Below are 16,804 nucleotides of genomic sequence, written 5' to 3'. Positions count from 1 at the left end.
GGCAGTCACCCAAAAGAGGAATACAGAGGCAAAAGGAAAGGAAAGTGAGATCACTCAGTGGTGGTTCCATAAGCAGTTTATGTCTCTTCATTAATCATTACAAAGCTGAACTACACATGAACAATAAGTAGTAGTAGAAAAGTGTCTAAAATGAACTTAAGAAACTATTACAAAACTGGTGTCTGCTCTATTTTAGTAGCAAACATACACATTATGTGTTGGGTGGTTGTGACCCATGATGAAATAGGTACTGCCTTCACTGAGATGCAAACATTTGTCTTTCTTCACTAAGATACAAAATACTTTGGATGAAAAATGGACAGACTACTTTTGAGTTTTGAAAAATCTGAAATATTTCAAAGTATTTAAAAATATTTTTTAAATAAGCTTGCAACAAATGTTTTGATTTCAGTACATTTTTGAAAACATTCACTTAGTACTTTGAAAAATCTGAGAAATATTTTCTGCTCTTTGAATTTCATGCAATTCTTACAGGTTATGACCCATAATTATTTAAAAACTATAAACCATCTCTCTGTGCCTTAGACCCTGAAAGACACAAATATATACTTATATATAGACCTCCATATAGCAAATACAGATACACAAATTATTACATTCTGCTAAATAAGCTAGAAGTCAATAGCTTTGGCACTCCTGCTGAAATCTTCCCTACACACGTATGTCCTTATCTCCATGAATGAATCTATAAACACAAGCATGCCTTGTAGCTTCTCTTTGCCAGCTCTCCAGGGATTTTCTAATATTTTAAGTCAAGAATCACTATTAGCAATAAAAATGCCTCTATGGAAGGTGCTTTCCGTAACAACTTGAAGAGATTTTTATGCACACAGAAACAGCTTTCAAGATGACTGACAGGGAACTCCACAAGCAGAGTTTACAGTGAAAGCCCCACAAAATGTGGGGGCAAGTGGGACACAGGGACTCCCACATGAAGGAGGGAGTTCATAAGCCTTGGATTTGGGTAGGGAAGGACAAATATGAACTGTTTCTCTGCTCTCCTTTGAAAGAGAATAGAGACAAGAAAGTGTTAGGAGAGTGAGGTTTCCCTTTCAGCAAGATGTGGATCAGGAAGGAAAGTTTTCTGCAGAAACCAACACTCTGGTAGTATTCCAAAACCAGTAACTGGTAAGAAAATATGAAGACAGAGAGAAAAATAGGAGAATCTAATTATGGAAGTTCTCACTCCTCTATTGAGAATGAAGAGGCCATTTGCTCCCTTCTCTGACTAATAACAAACAAAAAGTGCATTCACTAGAGAGACTAGTGCAACTGAAAGCCAAGTATGGTCTTAATTAAAACTCCAAAAGTAATAAAATGGTCATTAACAATCTAGCAGTGTAAGAAAGCTAGAGCTGGGCAAATGACAATCATGCAGACCCCCTCAAAAAATAGACACTGTTAAACGCTTGGTAGTTATCTGCCACTGGCCCAATGTCACCTCACTGCAGCTTCTTCAGTCTTTCAGAATTTGCATGTGACACATTTTAGTTAGACATGCAGTTTTCAGCAGCCACTTAATTACATTAGAAAAAACGTGCAGATATATAATATATATGACATCTTGTAAGATCAGAAGATATTAGATAAGTTTCTGCTTTTGAAAGAGGTACTTTTTTTAAAAAAATCTTCCTAATAAATCAGTTTGCCAAGACATCCCTTTGGGAATTCAGTGGCAGGAACATGAAACGCAGGATCAGCAAATTATTAAAATACTGATATAGTAACTCAGAGCTGAGCAACTAATGAGCTGTAAAGTTCACTTCTAAAAGCAGAACACTCATATATTAAACATGTCCACAGTATTTTCACTGTTCATTATAAATATTAATTTAGAGTGGGAAGGTGAACTGTGCAAAATAAAACCCAATCCTGATGGATTCTGATAAGATCCTTTTAAGGATCAAGTTTCTTTGGAATAATACATAGTCACTACAGACACAACTCTGCCAAGTTTGGTATTAAAATGCATTTTAGCACCGTGGTGAATCCTAAATTAGTTCAATGACAGATGAGCACAAGCAGACAGATGAGTTTCAATTTATCAGACAAACTGAACTGCTACTCACATTGCAAAACCACTCCAAAAATTACCATAAATTAAAGCTATTTTAAATAAAGGTAAAAATATGGAAAGCTATCAATCATTCACATATGCAACACTGTTAATGAAATCCCTTCAAAGAAAACAAATGCCAAATCTTTACTGCAGGACACAATATTTTGTGTTTCATCCACCACAACATGTTCTTCCCCTCTGATGAACAAGGACACAGTTTGTAGTATTGCTAATGAGCAATATTTTTTTTTGCTAATTGCTAATTGCTAATCTACAAGTAGTTTGTAGAACTGCTAATGAGCAGAAGAAACCCACAGCATATTATGTAGGTCTCTCCTGCCCACAAACCTGCCATTCCTTTGTGATGCTCTAAGGCTCAAAGCAGGAATGAACGCAACACAATAGCCTGTACTATGTAGAACAGCGAAGACATCATCAGTGCTGCAAGAGTTTCCAGAACAGGTACTTACATGTCCGTACCTATATAAAAGCAGCAGCTGACATGATCAAATGCTTACCTTGCTTCTCCTAATCATTAGCATGCTTCGTATTTAGCAAACATGAGTATATTTGAACCTCTCTGACAATTTACTGAAGGTTGTTGTGAAGTGAAAGGTCAGTCAAGGACGGAAAAAGATAGTTGGCAACCTTGTAAGGCTTGGTATTTGCATTGACTTACAGAACTTGTTCACAAGGGAACAGATAGCTTAATAAAACATACTATCATGTGTTTCCTACGTGGAAATTAGACACTTATTCATTGGCATAATTAAACCAATAATTCTGGTAATGTAGTAGATGTGAATCCCAGTAAGTTTACCTAAGACACAGACCTATGGCAACACAAGAAGTGTCAATAAGGAACAAACCGGCACATTAAACTAGTGAATGCATTGACCTTGCAAGCAAAACCACAGAGAGAAGATGATAAAAGAAAAGGTGCAAAAGAAATTGCTTCTATATGATACTTACACAGTGAGCAGTGTAGAGAATTTAAAATACAGATAAAATCCACAGGAAAAATATTAAGTATTAACAACTTCAGCTGGGAAGACTCCAAGATGAAGAAAACTATGTACCTGTGCTCCAGGCTGGGATCTTTTCCTGTGGTACACTCTCAGATGCTGGACTTTATTTTGAGCTAATAATACTACTCATATTGTCATGGTTCTTCAAACAAACAAATAAATAAGAAAACAACCACTCCGTCCTGTAGCATCAAAAAAAGACAGAAATTGTACTGCCAGTCACAAATGCTTGATTCAAAAAGGTGAAATTATTATCCTTCAGCACATGGGACATTTTAATAGTGGCTTTAAGAACATCAGATTCCTCCTGAATCCAATTACTACTTACAAGAACGAAGCTGATCTCCCTCTGATGCAAGCGTTAAAGAATTCAGTTGTTCCTCAATATACTATCAGAACCAAAATCCAACTCTGAAGAAGACTACTCTAGCACATTTTCCTAAATGGGGAAAATCTGTCTGCACATGGATTCGGGTCGCCCTTTTCCTGGATGACTGCCTGGCTCTTTTTTCTAGTTAGATGCAATTAGGATATTCCTGTTGACAGACTATAACTCTTAACATCCAAGAGGAAATGGCAATTCCTCTTCAAGTAAAAGTATGATACTGATGTTCACAAGTAATATTTTTAAAGCATTTGTGGAAAGAGAACATTTCAAATTCCCATTAAAAACTCAATTTTACCTTAAAAACTTCTGTCACTTAAAAAAGATGATGTAGTTTTCTTTTCTCTCTCTCCTTCTTTTTTAGTTTTAAACTTTTTCTTAGGTATTTGCTGCACAGTAGTTTCCCTTTCTGGTTTTCATACTGTTTTGGAATGGGAACAATCTTGAGCCCCAGACCTCAAGGTCTGTTCCATGCTCATTTCATTTTTAGCTTAAAGCATATGTTAATGAAGACCAAGAAAGCATGTGCACAGTATTGCCTGTCTCTCCTTCTTGAACATATTCATATTTTTTAATATACTGCCCATGAATATATGGCCCAGGATTCTTTACTCTCAAATCAGCGTCACTTTCATTGCTTGAATGATTTATTTCTTCTAATATCCAGGGGAACATGTAGGAAGGAAGAAAAATGTTAATAATTAAAAGTTAGATGTGAAAACTAAGAACTGTAATTCCATAAACACTCACTCCAACGAACTAAAGCTCCATCAGGCACAGCTCCTCATCCTGAACGCCCAGAGTCTCCAAGGCGGTCAGATCAATTTTTCATTTTGTAGAAACTTGAAAGCCACTATTACAAAAGGGTATCTGCGGAGCAATGCTCTTCTTTCAAATGAGAAGTTGTCAGGACAACAGGATCCGACTGCAAAGTATTTTGCAATGAACAACCTCCAGGGAAAAACGCCAGTCAGCAGTAAAGGGAATTTATGGCCAGAAGCAACACACAGAGTCACAGTTTCACTGCAACATCCATCCTGTATTGAGCACCCTTGGATCTTTGAAGTGATGAAGGGCTTGTCAGTCTTACTGGATGCCTGAGAGGAGTCATAGAATCATAATATCATGTGGGTTGGAAGAGACTTTTAAAGTCCATTGAGTGCAACCCCCTGTCATGAGCACGGACATCTTCAACTAGATCAGGTTGCTCAGAGTTCCAGATAACCTGCCTCTGAATACACCCGGGGAGGAAGCATCCACTATTTCTCTAGGCAACCTGTGCCATTGTAAAAATTTTCTTTCTTATATTCTGCTCCAAATCTGCCTCCTGCAGTTTAAAACCATTACTCCTTGTCCTACTGCAACAGCCCTGCTGCAAAATCTGTCCCCATCTTTCTAATAAACCCCCTTCAAGAACTGAAAGGCTGCTATAAGGCCTACGTGGAGCTTTCTCTTCTCCAGGCTGAACAATCCCAACTCTCTCAGCCTCTCTCCATAGGCGAGGTGCTCCAGCCATCTGATCAACTTAGTGTCCCTGTTCTGGATCCACTCCAAGAGGTCCATGTCCCTCCCTCCTGTGATGAGGATTCCAGAGCTGGATGGTTGGGTCTCACCAGAGCAGAGGTAGAGAATCACCTCATTAGACCTGCAGGCCACTCTTTTGATGCAGCCCAGGACACAATGGGCTTTCTGGGCTGCGAGTGCACATTGCTGGGTCATGCCCAGCCTCTCATCCACAGCACCCTCAAGTCCTTCTTGGCAGGGCTGCTCTGAATCCCTTCATTCCCCATCCTGTACTCATACCAGGAACTGCCCACACCCAGGTACACTTGGCCTTGTTAAACCTCATGAGATTCCCATGGGCCTATGTTGGGGTTTTAGTTCTCCTCCTGTTCTTCTCTTAAAGGAATTTTCCCCATACATGTTGCCAGGGGGACTAATTACTGGGTGCTTAAGGAAAACAAAGGACCTGGCCACAGGGGGAGGGGTGCATCTCTTTCACCTGGGTTTGTGGGCAGTCAGTTCCCGGCATTTGGATGGAGAGAGAGGCTGCTCCTTCAGCTGCCTTCCTTCTACCGGAGAAACCCTGGGATCCCAAGCCCACCTTCCCTGCCCCGCTGGGGCATTCCCAGGGGATTCCCACCGCAGCTCCTGAGTTTGGATACATCTCGTCTGCCACCCGGGATTTGTGCTCATCCCTGTTCCAGCCTGCTGTTCCCGAGGGTCCGGCCAGACACCGGGGCCAGCTGCCCAGGGGTTTGTGAAGCCTTTGTTCCATCCCTCCCGGGATCCCAGGGCACTGGTGCCGTGTTCTCCCTGAGCTCGCTCTGGAGCGCCCCCTGCAGCCACGGGGAACCATCGCACCTGCCCTGCTCACTGGGAGCCACCAGCGCCTCTGCCGGCTGCGAGCGGAACTGCACCCGAGGGGAAAGGGCCTGACAGCCGAGAAGGCTGGCACTGGGTTTGTGATGGTTTGCTGTTACTGCCATAGTTATTGTTGTTTGTTTGACTTGTTATACACATATAGATTTATAATAGTAAAGAACTGTTATTCCTATTTCCCATATCTTTGCCTAAAAGCCCTTGATTTCAAAATTATAATAACTCGGAGGGGAGGGGGGTTGCATCTGCCATTCCAAGGGAGGCTCCTGCCTTCCTTAGCAGACACCTGTCTTTCAAACAAAGACAGCCTATCTCAAATTCACCTAGGTCCCTCTGGATGGCATCCCATCCCTCATGCTTGTGAGCCGCACTCAGCTTGGTGTCATGTGCAAACTTGCTGAGGGTGTGTTTGCTCCTGCTGTGTCAGCTAATGGAGATATTTAACAGCACAGGTCCCAGTACAGAACCCTGAGGGATACCACTTGTCACTGATGTTTGTCTGGACCTTAAGCCATTGACCACCACCTGCTCGATGTGACCATCCAAGTAATTCCTCATCCACCAAATGAAATCCATCTCCTTCCAGTTTAGAGAAAAGGATGTTGTGGGGGACCATGTGTCCTGAGGTGGTCCATAACATTATTGTATTCCATATCTATCTGTATCCAAGAATTGTTAGTCTCCTTAAGACTCAGCAGCCAGGGATCTTGTGGGGGGGAGAGGGGGTGTGCTATTGTGGGCTTTTTTTAAATCGGCCCTCCGAGGCAGCTTCTGGTCCTTTGCTGCATGGTATTTGTTTTGCGGGCTGCTTGGTCTTTGCTCAGGCAAAGGTTTTTCTTCTCTTTTTGGGACCTTGTTTTTTTTTCCTGATCTTGGAGAGAGTGCATTTAGCAGGTTTGAGCTGCCTTGGGGCGAGTTCTGCGGGTGTCTGCCGGTCGCCATGGGCGGCCCCACTAGAGTAAGCTGGTCCAAATCGACCAGCTGCCTGCTCCAAGAGAGAAGACTGCAGGAGCAGAGCCTCTCTCTTTCTGGCAGCTTTGGCTTCACAACCGCAGCCACCCATAAAGACTGCATTTTGCAATTAGAAACTGTTTCAAAGAGAATTTGCAAACTCTGCCGGCAGCAAAAAAAGTCAGAGAGTTCCTGGGCAGCCCATGCCAGCACCCACAGATGGGTCCTTTTCCCCCCATCCCACAGTCACAGTGCCGAGCACAGCAACAGCAGCAGAGCTTGTGAACAGCAGGAGGAAGTGGTGGGCACACCCCACATGAGCCAGCAAGTCTTCATCTGCCACTAAAACTGCTCAGTAAAGCTCCTGCCTTCCCAGGAGGGATGCAACAGCATGTTGTTCCTTTGTCCTACAAGCCCGAGGTCATGTGCCATCTCAGAAAGGGTATTTCTGGCATTTCAGGTCTCTCTTTGCTCCAGTGGGGTTGTGAGTTTTTCACAGTTTGGTATCTAGAAATTATTTACCTTTTTTTCCTTGCCTGTTGGCATTCTGTTTGTTAGTAATGTGTTATTTTTTCACTTATATCTGCTCATATCTTGTTCCTTATTGGTGGGAAGGGATTGGTTGGAATGAAGGGGGGCACATTTCAGAGTGCGCATCTCTTTAAACTGTCTCAAGCCAAGACACCATGTCAAAGGCCTTACAGATCAAAAGAGATGACACCCATAGCTCTTCCTGTGTGCTCCAATATAGCCACTCCACCACAGAGGGTCACTAGATGGGTCAGGAAGGAACTGTGTTGGTGAAGTTGTGCTGGCTGTCAGAAATCACCTCCCTTTTTGAGTAAACATATTTCAAACCACTTTTTTTCAAGTCTCTATCCTTTTCTGTAAAAGAAGTTTTACCAAAACTTACCTCTGGGTACTTCAGTTTTAAAGTTTTATGCAATTCTCGAAAACGACTGTACCGCCGAAATACTGTCCATGTCTCATCCAGGACTGTTATCTAGAACACACAATATAAAAAGAAGAAGCAGAAGTAAACCCAGACAGCACACAACACTAAAACCCATGCAGTATACAAGGTTATAAGATTAAAATGGACAATTCTTAATTGTCTTAAATCCATAAACTTTTGTAAGTTTACTTAATTTTTCTTTCATTACAGTGACAGAACTGTACTTAATAAAGAGCACTGATTGCAAAGCAAAAAACACCTGAAGGCATTTATTCCTTATTCCACAGTGGTTTGACAAGACTGTAAACACATCAAAACATCCCCAATCCCCAATCACTTCTTGGTGCAGCTATTTGGCTCTCAGCATTACAATCAGTTCCATTAATGAATAAGTAACATCCAGAATAAGTGCAGTGTAACCTCTCAATATATTCATACAAATGTATATTCTTATACGTAGATACCGAGAATTAATAATTCACATTTCTTGGACACACAGAGTTCATTACCACATAGAATGGGATTCCACTTTGTAGGGTAAAATATTATACCAGCTTTCAGTAGAAGATATTCCTTTAAGACACTCTTGGTCTGTGTCTTCAATATGGTGATGAATATCCAATTTATACAGGAAGTTTTCTTAAAATCAACATAATTACTCCTGTGAATAGAGTGCATAACAACAGGAGCAAAGAGAGAGGGCAAACAAACCTTAACATCAGTTATTCACAAAGTTCTCACTAGAACTGAGATACCAAACATAATCTGAAATTAGGTGAAATTAAGGACATTTCTAAGTGGGTCATAAAAGTGTGGTAACTAGAGCATTTGATTTTACTGTAGTCTCTGTGCAGCTCTGGTGATCCAAGGCTATCAAGAAGCCAAGCTGCAGAGTGAGTGAACATTATTCTACACTGACTAGCAAAGATGGAGAGAGCCAACTGGCATTGCTTAAAACTGAACACTGCTGCTTTTTGAATGAAATTGGCCTAATATGTGGCATTACCCCTGTCTAGCTATGATTTTATGCAGGAAGATAAAAAATAAGCAATTTCACAAAACACATTTCACAAAGACACAGGCTTTTTAATCTTAAAGTGATTCCTAAAATTAACAAGTAGTTCTCTCACAACTGAGTGTATCAAAAAGTTATGGAGGCAAAGAAAGTTGCAATGGAGTAGGATAACTGAGTAAGAGAAACAGAAATCAGAGCAACAAAGCCAGAGGAAACCAGTGTCCAAGCACCAATGCTACCCCATGCTTGCAACAAACTTATCTCTGGTCCACCCTTCTCCATCCCTGCTGCCTTTGCTGCTGTATACAGAACACGGAAACTTGGAGAAGTGTTTTGAAAACCAGAAATTACTGCATGTTTTATGACAAGAGGAATGAGATGTGGGGTGGGCTTTTTCCTATTTTTACCTTAATTTTAAACTTAAGATGAAAGCAAACAAAACCAGCCTGCTCAAAACTTTTCACAAACATTGTAACATAGGTTCTTGTAGCATGTCACCACAATTAAAACTCATTATTTCTTAAAAAATTTGTCTCATATCACCAGTAAGCTTCACTGCTAACTAGGAGTCATCATCCCTGAAAGTGTTCAAAAAAGGGTGGATATGGCACTTGAGGATGTGGTTTAATGGTGAACATGTCGGTGCTGCTGGGTTGACATTTGGACTTGATGATCTTAAATGTTTTTTCTAACCTTCACAATTCTGTCATTTTAGGACACCTGCACAATGGATGATATTCCCTCAACATATTGTTAACAGTGTCTCAAACTTTACAACTCGGGTTGAACAGATTCAACATTCATAGGCAGGTTTAACTGAAAAAAATGAATAACTGTTCAGGAATACACGTTACACTGATCTTGATTAACCAATTAACCATCCTGTTCTGAATAATTAAGGCAGAGGACTGGTGATTTCAAAGTTCCAGTAGACAATGGTCAAGTGTAATAGCTAATCATATAACAAAGACGTTACATATTGCTGCCTTCTTCTTGCTTTAAGTCTATCTTTTAATATTAGGAGTTGTGAAAATTTGCTGTGATAATTTCATTTGTATATAATCTTTATTCGAAAGGGACCCCTTTTTTCCCAGGGGTTTTCACACAAGGAGGAGCAACCTAGCACAAAGCATGCTGGACTCCTCCAGCCACACAGCCTGGGGAAGAGCAGGCATGTAATGTTGGCTGTGCATTTGACAGCTGTCTAGGTCATAGGGTGGCACCAAACTTACCCAAATCAAAATGCCTGTGGCCAATTATTTATTAGCTTTCTTCTACAAAGTTTAGTAATGTGTTAGAGATGGACAGGAAGGAAAATGGCAAAGCCATGCATCTGTGCTGCTTGAGAACTGTTTTGTTGGTGGCTGGGTTTGACCTGACTTGGTCTGTGTCATCCTCTTTGTTCACTTTGCTTTGTTTACTTTCCAAATTCTTGTAATGAGACTAGCAGGTAATAGCAAAATTTTATTGTTGTTACAGCTGGTACTATTGAAAAACTAATTTCAATACTAAACAAAGTCTTAACTGGCCCCCAAAGCACAGCAATAATGTTATTAGGACAGATAGAATTAAACTCCACTTGTATAAAGAGAATTACATTGCACCTGGCATAGCAATAGCATTTTTAGAACAGGGACTTTTATTCCTACAACTGATCCAACAAGTTTGGGTTGGGATTATTTTCCCCCATTTAAAAAAAACTGTATGACAGACTATACACTCTGTAGGAATGGGACATATGCAGATGTTTTGAACAACAAATAAAGCAATTTTGAAAAGCCCTTTACTTTTTACATAATTTGCTAATACAGTTAAAAGAACTTCTGAACTTCTGTTCTTCTTAAAAGCACAGTTCTTAAGAACAAAAACCATATGGTTAAGTACATCTGCAAGACAGATTTTGGAATATTCTTATCTAGGCACTGCTGTGATCCCAGACGTGCTTCAGAATTGTGGGTTGTTTTGTTTTTCTCATTCAAAGGCACAATTTCCTAGTAAAACCTATAAATCTGAACAGAGATATTACAGTTCTGTCTCTTTATCTTTTCTTATCATGATGACTGAGAGAAAATAACCTAGGAGGCATTTTGAATTGATTCCACTGTAAAGCACATCACAGAACTCGTCCTCTTTCTGCCCCATAGCAACAGAAGTAAAACCATGACTGGGGGAGAAAAAAGCAGTATTCCATCTGATTCTGAAAGAGATTAGAAAAAAACAGGAAATGCCGAATTTCTTTATCTGGGCCAGTTAAACTGTCTACAGTCATCATGAGAACTCATATTTCTTCAAATGGACCTTTTTGAAACTGTTTCTCACACTATGAAAACAGCATCTGAAAAGCTAGAAATTTTCTAAAAATTTCCTACAACCTTTTTCTATTTATTATTGAAGGCATTAATCTGATAAGGTTGACAGAATATTAGACTTTTTACTAATTTAGGCAGTTATGGGGCACACATCATTTTCTTAAAGAACTACTTATCAATGAGAACTGCCTCTGCTTTACTCCCATTCTGCAACAGTTCATCAAACTCAGAAAGAAATTTAAACTAGAAATGTGGACCTTTTGAGCAGATCCAACACAGCATCTGGCTGTACAGAAATGCAACTGGATCTTTAGGAAAGCACTGCTTTAGGGTGCATCTGCCTGCAATGAGGGAAAGCTGAGTAAGAATGAGAAGCCTTATCTACAACTTCCACTATTGACAGAGGATCCCTGCAGGGTTGTGATTGATTCCAGACTTTGTTTCCATCACTTGCTCTCAGGAGACCCTGTGTGTCTTTATGAGAGCTGGAGTTCCACCTTCCCTGTCGCCTTGCTGCTACTTCTGCCATTCATAGGTACTGTCTGCAACCATCAGCACTGTCTGTAACAGATGCCACTGGTTTTATTGATGCAAAATCTCTTCCCACACACTGTTTCTAGCATAGCCTTGTCTGAATATCCTGCATATGAAAGGATATGAAAAAACATGAAAGGAAGGGGAGAATACAGGAATAGTTCTCCGGCATTCTAATTCAGCTCTAACATAAGTACGTTTAGACCTGATTAAGCTATTATTGTTTCATCATGTCTTTAAAGACAACACATAAAACTGTCACTCAAATAGAAGCTTTTTTGGAAATGCATCAATTCATACGGAATACTTGATAGCAGACTAGAACAAACAGCTCCGTGACATATTCCTGCTGCAAAAGCAGGTGCTGTCTTAGCCCTAATAAAGTATCAGTTTCTTCCTGTTTTGAATTCTCTCCAGTCAGTTCTTGTGGGACTCACTCTACATCTTTAATTAGGATCTGTATCCAGTGGAAGAACCTGAGTGGACAGAATATCTTGCTGGCCTGTTCCCATACATGTCTATATCGACAAGATGCTGGACCTGCACTAAAAGAAAATATTGTTGGATAGTATGTTAGGGTTGAAAGACTTATGAACTGACCATGACGCTGCCAAGGAAAGTGGAACTCATTCTCTCTCTTCTGGCATATAAACAAAATAATCTTTACTACTGTTTGTCACAAGAAGAAATTTATATATTTGCTATATACAGAAATTTATTATATCTGTTCCTCTGTACAACAATTTGCAGGATTTAACTACAAACACAATTACTAGAAACATCTGTTGAAGAAAATACCTCTGAGATACCTAAGAGTCACAGTTTTCGGGACAGTCTTAAAATTCAACTCAATCATCACTTGTCACTTCGTCAGGTTCCAAAGTGCTATGACATGCAGATAGGTCAGCTACCCATTCTCCTGAAAGCAAGAACAACCTTGCTGAAGAAAGCTTATGTGGGACCTAGCAAAGGAAATGAGATTAACAACGCCTCAGTCCTTTCCCATAACTCACATACATTTCAGACGATCTGAAAATAAACTTGAACTAAGTGAAGTAAGGCTGAAATCAGGAATTATTTTGACAGCTGACTTGGTATTCTGACCCACGAGGAAGAGATAAAATGAATAGGTACATGTTCTCCCCCGCTCTGCCACATATTCCTGATTTTTAAGGCAAAAAAAAATACAAACCCACTATTCCATGTGTTCTAATTTTCTACAGAATAACTGTAGGAGCTTCTGAAGATTAATACAGATCAAAGTAGAGCTGGGAGCTCTGCAGGGAAAAGGTTTAAAATAGAAAAGTTTGTGGAAGGTCTGTGGATTGTAGCGTGGAGCTAAATCCTGACTACAGCAGAAGCAATCCACTGTGACACAGAGACCTGGAGGGAAAGGAAAAAGCATTAACGGTTGATTGATTCATGTGAAGGAATGACTATAAGAAACATCACCAAAACTGTCAAACTGCACATACTCGTTCAACTGCTCCTTCATGCTAAGATCTTGTAGAGGCTTACATGGGTTTTACCAATGAAGAGAGAATACTTGGAAAAGAAATCCATCAACATATTCAGAACAGAAGCTACCTTTTTACTTTAAACATCTTCACTAACCATTACCTAGCCTAGTAAATCCCATGTGCTGAAAATTACTGGTGAGTAGAAGAGTCCTCGGGGAAGTTTCATGTGCACTTACTCATCTCAGCATCTCCCTGGCTCTAAGCTTTCACTAGCCCCAAGAAAATCAAAGTTCAACAGGCAAAAGGAGGTATTCCATCCACAAATGGTGTGGTATATTTTAAAATGAAAATTTAATTAGCACAAACAAAGCTAAGACTTCCCATCTTAATAAAAACCTTTTCAAAAGAGAGCACAGTTCAAAAATGGTCCTTCACACTGTGAGGAAGGTCACTCCTCCACCTCACAACAGCTAACAAAGCATCTGGCAGCACATTCAGTAAAGGAGGCTGCCAGCTCTGTCTCTGATGCCATATACATCAGTTATGCTCCATGTCCACACACACTGAGAACACATTTCCAATTAGACTTTAGATCTTGCTTTGAAAAAACACTGGCTGCGTACCAGACGAAACAAAATTAATATGCTTTTTCCTGTGCAGAAAATCAACTGAGAAAACCACTAGAATGGAGAGGAAGCAGACAGGAGTTTGGAGAAGCAACACCTTGGAAATGGCAGAGTGGGAAGAATCAGAACAACACAGAGAGCCTGAAAGGAAGCAAGCCTTTGTCATGAGTATGTGCAAAATACTTTAATTATGCTTTCATGCTTTCCTTATTTCAGGTAAATATTTCAAGGTTGTTTTTTTTTCTATAGCCGACACTTGCATCTCAATAAAGGGCTTTCCTATAACCAATATGCATTTAATCCTCATCTCTGGAACTCTTCAAATTGAACTGACATTGGCTCTGGAACTGCTCACCCCAAGAGTCTGGTCACTAGCCTCCTCTATACAATCAATCCACTTGGAAAATACTTGTCTTTATAGTGTCCTATACTGTGCATTCTTCTCACCACCTCTCTTATTTAACAGTATGGAGACCAGTTATGTAACAGAAGGAGAACCAAAAATTGCACTTAGTGGAACAAAAACATTAAAGAAAAGCAACTGATAAGCACTTACCTTTATTTCAAACTCATAGTGTTCATCCTTTCCCTGCCCACACAGGACATACCGTGGAATACTAATTTTAATTGGGTCCTTTAGGTTGTCTGGATTTGCTCCCAGTGAACGACAGACCATCCGCTTTCATGTACATACCAAATAGGGAGAACAAAGGAAAACCAAAATCACTACATAAGGAAAAAAAGAAAAGAACTTCACTGAAAATGAGAAAGTGTTCTTGGCCAGAGAAGCAGGAAAAGAGGAGGCAGAAAGTACTTCTAAAATGAAGGAGTTCTTTGAAAAAAAAAGTGGATCTTGTTTTATAAGCAAGCCCTAACATTTTTTTATGCATACAAAAGTTAAGGTGAAGTGTATTAAAAAACATTCCTTTATTTGAAAAGGCATTTTCAGCTTAGATATCAAAAACAAGGGAAAGCAGAAGACTTTTTATTACCTCCCTTTAAAAAAAATAAGTGTATTAATCAAGCTTTCATAGTTAACTCTAATTTTTATACGTCTCTTATAACAAACGTTCACAATATCATGCAAAGCTGCAGGGGTCTAGGAAATTCAGAAAGCTCTTACACTTTAAAAATTCAAACTCATTTTATAATTAAATAAGCAATCCACTGTCAAAACAGTTTCCTACTATTTTTTTCAATCATATCTGAGTCTTAGAAAACTCAACTATGAAAAATTTGCACAGTCTGGACAAAATAATATAAAAAGTTATTTGCAATGAGGGCCCATTCATCTGACAGCCAGATGGAATCTGTAACTCTGAAATTATGTAAAAAATAAAATATTTTTGCAACTGAAAAGATTAATGCTTTGCAGCCACTATGTCCAAAAGTAGCATAAGCATTTAGAGTGAAAAAGTACAGAAACTGCCTTTAAGGAATTTCTCTACTTGCTCCATTGAACATACTTGGTCTGAAAACCTTAATGAACTGGCACTTAAAAAAATAACAGCAGCATAACAAATATAAGTCAACAACAAAAAAAGATTGAAGAACTATCACTTCTAAGTTATGACTATGTTATATATTTGTATTTAGCACTGCTATCCATCACTTGAGCTGTAACTGTATTCTCAACATTCATCTTCTTTGTAGCAACTCCTGATGATTTCCAGGACATATAAGACTGTGTAGGAGTTGGAGAAGAATTTGAAACTCATGCATAAACACCTCTGCCTGTTACAGAGAGCCTTTTGACATCATCATTGCTCTCAAGAAGAGGAGGATGTTATTTCATTGCCAGTCAATTATAAATGACAATGGAACTTCCCTTAACATTAGCATTAAAAAAGAGTGAAAAAGAAAAACCAAAGAAAGCGAATTTTTGTTCCACTGACTTTATCTAGAGTATATTTAACACAAACTTTTTTTTTTTTTTTTTAAGAAACCATAAAAAAGTTTATGTTTAAATGGAAAAATATTTTGAGCGATCTTTGTTTCCACAACAAATATTGTCTCCTGTCCATTTTGGTCTTCTGTTATTACTCCCCACATTACTGGATTTTCAGCTAAAACTCATTTCTGGAGCATTGAAATGTAAGCTGTTCTTTCCTTGGGGGAAAAGAGGAGTTCACTGCCCTGAAAACAACATCATCTGCTTTAAAACAGCAATAAAACCATAAAGCCACTCATGAAGCCACCTCTGTCAACATGTAATTTATTGGCAGTCATTTTCAGAGAACTATTACAAACACCTAATAGAGAGGAAAACAATCTCAAACACAGTGTTGTGGAAAACGCGCCCTAATACATGAAATAATGCTTTGATAGTCATAAACAATGATTTATATGTTTACTTTAAATAGTAAAAACAGTAGAAATATTAGAATAAAATATACTGCTATGAAGTTCCTTTTCATAAAAGTGCAGCGTATTCATTGAGTTAGATTTTTAAAAAAGCACAGAAAAGGAAAACCGTTATTGGGAAACACAAGATGCACAAACATTTAACTTTGGAGTATAATCAGAAAAGAAATTGGTTGCAGAGATTGTTTTCCTTTAACAGCCTTGATCAAGACAGCCCTCTCAGACAGTGCCACTCAATGCTGACTTTGGGCAAGGCCCAGAAGAAATGCCTTAATGATGTCAATGAGGGAGCCACTCCTGAGCAGGACTGACATGAAGATATTACTCTGTCTACTCATTTGTGTGCACATTCTTTGTTAAAAAACCCGCACAACACCTCAAAATAATGTGACACATCTTGCTCATTTTTGGCTTCCTTAAGGAAGTAGAAATGTAACAATAAAAACCCCCATAATTCTCTATCCAAACAAGTGTTCATCCCTCCAGACATAACTTCCCTACCCAATGCAAGCTATTTCTTTTTAAATCCCATGTGAGTTACATTATTGTGTCCTAACATATGGTAAAAACAAATGGGAAATGTTCTTATACTAGCAGAGAGACTGAAGTCTAACTCTGTTTAGTATATTTCACCTCTGCTGGCAATATGCTTACAGAATTTAGAATTTCAGATTAGATACCACCGGTTTTTCTGCCAAGAATCATCTTCCTCAAA

At 39.2% G+C, this 16,804-nt stretch overlaps 1 protein-coding gene across 14 annotated transcripts in view; it reads right to left on the bottom strand.

The window, feature by feature from the left end:
* KIF16B (kinesin family member 16B) overlaps window positions 1–16,804 on the bottom strand; it is a 160,442-nt gene that overhangs the window by 41,531 nt on the left and 102,107 nt on the right. For 8 of the 14 annotated variants that reach the window (XR_007201973.1, XR_007201974.1, XR_007201972.1 and 5 more), the window contains 2 exons: window positions 14,282–14,404; window positions 7,740–7,829 (listed from right to left, as the gene is read on the bottom strand). Coding sequence is in view for 8 of the 14 variants with exons in the window: in XM_048296066.1 (XP_048152023.1) it covers window positions 7,740–7,829; window positions 14,282–14,404 (213 nt within the window). In the remaining 6 variants the exon portion in view is untranslated. Of the gene's footprint in view, window positions 1–7,739; window positions 7,830–8,290; window positions 8,443–12,831; window positions 13,023–14,281; window positions 14,477–16,804 lie in introns of those variants that run through there. The other 6 variants (XR_007201976.1, XR_007201975.1, XR_007201977.1 and 3 more) reach the window with 6 other exon arrangements.

Source organism: Corvus hawaiiensis, chromosome 3 (assembly GCF_020740725.1).
Source record: "Corvus hawaiiensis isolate bCorHaw1 chromosome 3, bCorHaw1.pri.cur, whole genome shotgun sequence".
In the NCBI taxonomy this organism is placed as follows: domain Eukaryota; kingdom Metazoa; phylum Chordata; class Aves; order Passeriformes; family Corvidae; genus Corvus; species Corvus hawaiiensis.
The sequence above is the reverse complement of the archived record's forward strand: the minus strand, read 5'-3'. Positions and strand labels throughout refer to the sequence as shown.